The 8,074-nt window shown below is 39.0% G+C and overlaps 1 protein-coding gene across 1 annotated transcript; it reads right to left on the reverse strand.

The window, feature by feature from the left end:
- Positions 1-879: 879 nt before the first annotated feature.
- On the reverse strand, positions 880-5,187 carry LOC137630038 (uncharacterized). Its single transcript, XM_068361531.1, has 2 exons — positions 5,182-5,187; positions 880-1,374 (listed from the first exon to the last, which is right to left on the reverse strand). The coding sequence occupies exons 1-2, from the start codon at positions 5,185-5,187 to the stop codon at positions 880-882; spliced, it is 501 nt and encodes a 166-aa protein (XP_068217632.1).
- Between the last annotated feature and the right edge of the window lie 2,887 nt (positions 5,188-8,074).

Consider the following 8,074-nt stretch of genomic DNA (forward strand, 5'->3'; position numbering starts at 1 on the left):
AATACCTTAACGTTGGTTTGCTGTGAGCGGTCAGACAAAATTCTCCCACCATCACCACTCCGCACTGACCACCGTGGTAATGAAAACTGTCCCAAACTCCGGGCATGTCTGAGGCCTTTTTGTTCTGCACTGGACTAAAATAGAAATAATGTTTTATGAATATAAATTGTCATCTCAAAATTTTACATTTTTAATTTTTTGCGATTCTATAGCATTTTTGAAATTATATTGTTTATTCCTTATTTTTGCTTTTATAGCTAAAAAATTGGTTTTTCCTACTAATGTATATTATAAAGAATTGTATTTATCTATGTATATTATGTATACGAAATAAAGTTGATATATATATATATATATATATATATATATATATATATATATATATATATATTATATATATATATATATATATATATATAGGTAATTTCGTGTTCGAGCTGGTTGTCCCTTTTTGCAATTTGGGATACCAGCGAAATCTATATATGTATTTTCTTAAAATGACCTGACACTGACATGGTCATCGAAACCTAAAAATGAACTGACTTATAAATAAGAATATTTTGACAATGGAAAAATCTTTACAAATATTTTAATACATGCTTGTATTCATAAAATCAAGAATTTTACTACATTTCTCCCATTAAAGAATAAGAACATTTCTAGAAATAGAAAATACTTGTTTTTTCTGGTAAGAATTTATGATTTTCAATGATCATAACAAACAAAAATTCTTCAAGTCAAAAGAAAATACCAGGAACCGTATTCAGTTTTCCATATAAGTAGTTTTGTTATTATTATTATTATTATTATTATTATTATCATTATTATTATTGGATCACCTGTAGAATTGTCACCCAAAGGTGCTTCGGGGTGACAATTCTACAGGTGGATAACCTGGGGGGATGATTCTACAGGTGGGGGATTCTGGGATGAGGATTTTACGGATGGGATACCCTGGGGTGACGATTCTATAGGCGGGATACCCTGGGGTGACGATTCTATAGGCGGGATACCCTGGGGTGACGATTCTATAGGCGGGATACCCTGGGGTGACGATTCTATAGGCGGGATACCCTGGGGTGACGATTCTATAGGCGGGATACCCTGGGGTGACGATTCTATAGGCGGGATACCCTGGGGTGACAATTCTATAGGCGGGATACCCTGGGGTGACGATTCTACAGGTGGGGGATTCTGGGATGACAATTCTACAGGTGGGTTATTCTGGGGTGACGATTCTACTGGTGGGTTATTCTGGGGTGACGACTCTACAGGTGGGATAACCGGGGTTGATGATTCTATAGGTGGGATACCCTCGAGTGACGATTCTACAGGTGGGGGATTTTGGGGTAACGATTCTATAGGCGGGATACCCTGGGGTCACGATTCTACAGCTGGGGGATTCTGGGATGACAATTCTACAGGTGGGTTATTCTGGGGTGACGATTCTATAGGTGGGATAGCCCTGGGGGTGATGATTCTATAGGTGGGGGATTTTGGAATGACAATTCTACAGGTGGGATCCCCTGGGGTGATGATTCTACAGGTGGGATCCCCTGGGGTCACGATTCTACAGCTGGGGGATTCTGGGATGACAATTCTACAGGTGGGTTATTCTGGGGTGACGATTCTATAGGTGGGATAGCCCTGGGGGTGATGATTCTATAGGTGGGGGATTTTGGAATGACAATTCTACAGGTGGGATCCCCTGGGGTGATGATTCTACAGGTGGGATCCCCTGGGGTCACGATTCTACTGGTGGGGGATTCTGGGATGACAATTCTACAGGTGGGTTATTCTGGGGTGACGATTCTATAGGTGGGATAGCCCTGGGGGTGATGATTCTATAGGTGGGGGATTTTGGAATGACAATTCTACAGGTGGGATCCCTGGGGTGATGATTCTACAGGTGGGATCCCCTGGGGTCACGATTCTACTGGTGGGGGATTCTGGGATGACAATTCTACAGGTGGGTTATTCTGGGGTGACGATTCTATAGGTGGGATAGCCCTGGGGGTGATGATTCTATAGGTGGGGGATTTTGGAATGACAATTCTACAGGTGGGATCCCCTGGGGTGATGATTCTACAGGTGGGATCCCCTGGGGTCACGATTCTACAGCTGGGGGATTCTGGGATGACAATTCTACAGGTGGGTTATTCTGGGGTGACGATTCTATAGGTGGGATAGCCCTGGGGGTGATGATTCTATAGGTGGGGGATTTTGGAATGACAATTCTACAGGTGGGATCCCCTGGGGTGATGATTCTACAGGTGGGATCCCCTGGGGTCACGATTCTACTGGTGGGGGATTCTGGGATGACAATTCTACAGGTGGGTTATTCTGGGGTGACGATTCTATAGGTGGGATAGCCCTGGGGGTGATGATTCTATAGGTGGGGGATTTTGGAATGACAATTCTACAGGTGGGATCCCCTGGGGTGATGATTCTACAGGTGGGATCCCCTGGGGTCACGATTCTACAGCTGGGGGATTCTGGGATGACAATTCTACAGGTGGGTTATTCTGGGGTGACGATTCTATAGGTGGGATAGCCCTGGGGGTGATGATTCTATAGGTGGGGGATTTTGGAATGACAATTCTACAGGTGGGATCCCCTGGGGTGATGATTCTACAGGTGGGATCCCCTGGGGTCACGATTCTACAGCTGGGGGATTCTGGGATGACAATTCTACAGGTGGGTTATTCTGGGGTGACGATTCTATAGGTGGGATAGCCCTGGGGGTGATGATTCTATAGGTGGGGGATTTTGGAATGACAATTCTACAGGTGGGATCCCCTGGGGTGATGATTCTACAGGTGGGATCCCCTGGGGTCACGATTCTACAGCTGGGGGATTCTGGGATGACAATTCTACAGGTGGGTTATTCTGGGGTGACGATTCTATAGGTGGGATAGCCCTGGGGGTGATGATTCTATAGGTGGGGGATTTTGGAATGACAATTCTACAGGTGGGATCCCCTGGGGTGATGATTCTACAGGTGGGATCCCCTGGGGTCACGATTCTACTGGTGGGGGATTCTGGGATGACAATTCTACAGGTGGGTTATTCTGGGGTGACGATTCTATAGGTGGGATAGCCCTGGGGGTGATGATTCTATAGGTGGGGGATTTTGGAATGACAATTCTACAGGTGGGATCCCCTGGGGTGATGATTCTACAGGTGGGATCCCCTGGGGTCACGATTCTACTGGTGGGGGATTCTGGGATGACAATTCTACAGGTGGGTTATTCTGGGGTGACGATTCTATAGGTGGGATAGCCCTGGGGGTGATGATTCTATAGGTGGGGGATTTTGGAATGACAATTCTACAGGTGGGATCCCCTGGGGTGATGATTCTACAGGTGGGATCCCCTGGGGTCACGATTCTACAGGTGGGGGATTTTGGGGTAACGATTCTATAGGCGGGATACCCTGGGGTCACGATTCTACTGGTGGGGGATTCTGGGATGACAATTCTACAGGTGGGTTATTCTGGGGTGACGATTCTATAGGTGGGCTAGCCCTGGGGGTGATGATTCTATAGGTGGGGGATTTTGGAATGACAATTCTACAGGTGGGATCCCCAGTGGTGATGATTCTACAGTTGGGATACCCTGTTCTGTTTTATTTCTATTACTTAAATCACTTCTGTTTTTGCTTCTTCATTTTTCAGAAGTGTTATTTCAAATACTGTTGTCACTGTTAATTTTTTGCTGTTGTTGCTATTTCGTTACTTTGCTCCAATTGACATTACTATAGATTTTATATCATATTTAAGAAATTGGCTGAAAGGTGATTTCGCAAGTAAAAGATCTTAGATGTTCCATAGTGGAAAGCGAATTCTTAAACACATGAGAGCATCTCAGTAAGCCCTTTACATTCAGATCTCCCTGGACAATCCTATCCTGTTCGTAATACTAAGCAAGCAGTTAATTCTAATAGCCAGGCCTTCTCCATCATGAGGCTCAATACTACGCAGTACTCTAGAAGTTTTATTCCAGCTGTTACCAAGTTGTGGAATGATCTTCCTAATCGGGTGGTTGAATCAGTAGAACTTTAAAAGTTCAAAGTTGGATCAAATGCTTTTTTGTTGACCAGGCGGACATGAGTCTTTTTATAGTTTATTTATGACATATTTGTTTTTTATGTTGTTAATAGTTTATATATGACATGTCTGTTTTGACGTTGTTACTTATTTTAGAATGATTTATTGTTAATTTGTTCTCTTCATTTATTTATTTCCTTATTTCCTTTTCTCACTGGGCTATTTTCCCTGTTGGAGCCCCTGGGCTTATAGCATCTTGCTTTTCCAATTAGGGTTGTAGCTTGGATTGTAATAATAATAATAATAATAATAATAATAATAAGGATAATATTATATTCTATGAAACTTTGCTTGAAAACACATGTTAAACTGAGTTCACAAGACTATTGAAGCTGATTGTCTGAATGCATCATGGTTCTGGGATGACGATATCTCCATTTAAGTCGTTATCTTTACATTTAAGCCGCTACCGAGGGCCAATGTTGGCTCATGTAGTTTATTCACTGTATAGCAACAAGAGACCTTGAAATCTCAATGAAACACTCTTTTAACGTTTTATTAAAGGAAACAAATAGGAAAAACGCCATTGTGAAATTTGCGTCTTCTTACATAACAGAAGCTAACGGGTCTTTTAGCAAGTCACAGAACTCGCACAAACAAGAGTTGCGGTTTTTTTTTCTTCTTTTTTTGTCGTCTTTCTTCTTCTTGATATATGAGACCTGATACCAGAGTGAGAGAAAGGATAACCCCGTTGGAGCGAAGGACAGCGATACTAACCACTTACTTTTGCATATTGATGACTGTATGGGGCAGATATCTTCTTAGATTTGCAGAGTACAGAAGTAGAAATTAAGAAGTAAAGACTTAGCTTAAGAAAAACTAATTAAGAAAAACAAGTAGAATACGAATTCAAGTAAAAAATAAACTTAAGTAAAACATCAAAATAGGTAACAAATAAACGAAACTGAGAGAGAGAGAGAGAGAGAGAGAGAGAGAGAGAGAAACTCGAAATTCAGTTCTAATAATTAATGACTGCAGCATTATCCTTCCACTGCCCAGTCCTAGAATGCATCCTTTTCAGTATAATACCCGGCAGTATAAAGTCACCTCAGTTATCTTCACGGGAGGCTCACCAGCATTGTGTTGAACCCCTAACCCCTTACATAAATTGCGTCATATCGTCCTTTTCGTGTGTGAACTTTTGCTCTTCTTGGATACACACACACACACACACACCCACATATATATATATATATGTACAGTATATATATATATATATGTATATATATAATATATATATATATATATATACTGTATATATATATATATATATGTATATATATATGTGTGTGTGTGTGTGTGTATCCAAGAAGAGCAAAAGTTCACACATGAAAAGGACGATATGACGCAATGTATGTAAGTATATATATATATATATATATGTGTGTGTGTGTGTGTATATATATATATATACAGTGTATATATATATATATATATACTGTATATATATACATTATATATATATATATATATACACCAACAATAACAACAACAACAACAAATGCAGCTGTTTCTAGTCCACTGTAGAACAAAGGCCTCAGACATGTCAATTTATGTCTGGGGTTTGGCCAGTTTTCATCACCACGCTGGGCCACTGCAGACTGGTGATGGTAGGTAGGAGATTTTCGTCTGATCGATCGCTCAGAACAAACCAACCTAGTATGGGTGGTCCCTACTAGTACAGCTTTGCTGAATATGGTGATATGCAAACCCTTTTGCCACGTTAAGGTATCCCCACTCAGATATATATATATATATATATGTGTGTGTGTGTATATATATATATATATATATATGTATGTGCGTTTGTGTGAAAAGTGGTTGTTCAGCATATGATATATATATATATATATATATGTGTGTGTGTGTGTGCGTGTGTGTGTGTGATGTGTGAATAGACAGAGGACCTACCAAACTGGATCCTGCATGGATAGATAGATAGACCGAAACTCGTCCATCACATGAGTCTAGACTGAAGGACTCCACACGGGATAGATTAATCCACCCTACTTGGTGGGTACCGTTTCCTCTCTTTCTTTTTCTTTCTATCTTTCCTCTCTTTCTTTTTTCTTTCTACCGTTTCCTCTCTTTCTTTTTCTTTCTATCTTTCCTCTCTTTCTTTTTCTTTCTACCGTTTCCTCTCTTTCTTTTTCTTTCTATCTTTCCTTCTTTAACTTTCCGATGTAATTTTACGAAAACGAATCAGCTGATCTTCATAGATTTAAGAACAAGATGAAGACTAGATTGATATCGTTTTTATTTAAAATCGGGTATTATTATTATTATTATTATTATTATTATTACTATTATTATTATTTGCTAAGCTACAACCCTAGTTGGAAAAGCAGGATGCTATAAGCCCAGGGGCTCCAACAGGGAAAATAGCTCAGTGAGGAAAGGAAACGAAGAAAAATAAAGTATTTTAAGAGCAACAACATTAAAATATATATAAAAAATGTGTAATGTCTATTTTGCTGTCTATTTCAGTTCACATTACACTGTTAATAAAACAGTCTTGATTTTATTATTATTTTACAGATATTAACTCAGGTATGGTGATAGTGGAACTTGCAATATTCAATCTTTACTGTACTTTATTTTCTCTGAATTATGCTCGATTCAACTTACGATCTACCAATGAAGTTGAATATGTTTCCTTTAATATATTTCTAGTGTATGTCTTTATCTATTAACTATTGTTGTTTTTGTTGTTGTTGTTGTCTTGTTGATTACATTGTTCAGGAGCAATGTTAATTAAGGGTCTTATATGTTTGATAAAAGTTCTAAGTATTTGATTTAATATGTATATATATATATATATATATATCATCACCTCCTACGCGTATTGACGCAAAGGGCCTCAGTTAGATTTCACCAGTGGTCTCTATCTTGAGCTTTTAAACCAATATTTCTCCACTCATCATCTACTTCACTCTTCAAAGTCCTCAGCCATGTAGGCCTGGGTCTTCCAACTCTTCTAGTGCCTTGTGGAGCTCAGTTTAAAGTTTGGTGAACAAATCTTTTTTGGAGTCTTTGGGAGTAGAGCATGCCCAAACCATCTCCATCTACCCCACCCCATGATCTCATCCACATATGGCACTCGAGTAATCTCTCTTATAGTTTCGTTTCTAGTCTTGTCCTGCCATTTAACTCCTAATATCCTTCTAAGGTCTTTGTTCTCAAATCTACAAAATCTGTTGGATATTGTTTCATTGTCTTACCACGACTTATGTCTATACAATAACACCGATCTCACTAAACTGACATATAGCCCGATTTTTATATGTAATTTCAGATGGTTTGGTTTCCAAATTTTACTTTAACCTAGCCATTAGCTTATTTTTTTTTTCAATCTTTCATTAAAGTCCAATTCTAAAGATCCTGTATTAGAGATCATAGTTCCAAAATATGTAAATGCTTCCTCCTCATTAATCCTCTCTCCTTTCAATGCTATTTCATCTTTTATTGTATATTCCCTTCTCATCATCTCTGTCTTTATTTTATTCATCTTGAGCCCAACCTCATGTGACATTTCATATATATATATATATATATATATGTGTGTGTGTGTGTGTGTGTGCGTGTGTTTATGTATGTATGCGTATAACTTTTGTGACTGATGTGGAAATTTATTGTAACAAAAATGATGTTTATAATACACATAAAATGGTTAAAAAAACGCCCATTCATTACAATGCTTTGATAAATTTCGTTTTTTACCGAAGCTTTTATTACTGCCAATAACGACGTAAACAATAGCCGTTGGTAGTAAAAGTCAGGACCCATACAAACGTTGGTCAATTTTTCAGACCAATGCGATGCTATGCTATAATCATTATATCCATTCTTGTAATGTGAGTTTATTATCTTGTAGAACCACCTTGATTCAGTCCATGTCAGAACGCATTTCCTCGAACCCAAAGGAAGCGACACATTAAGCTTATAGGAACTCTAAGTGTTGGTTAT

Source organism: Palaemon carinicauda, chromosome 38 (genome assembly GCF_036898095.1).
Source record: "Palaemon carinicauda isolate YSFRI2023 chromosome 38, ASM3689809v2, whole genome shotgun sequence".
In the NCBI taxonomy this organism is placed as follows: Eukaryota; Metazoa; Arthropoda; class Malacostraca; order Decapoda; family Palaemonidae; genus Palaemon; species Palaemon carinicauda.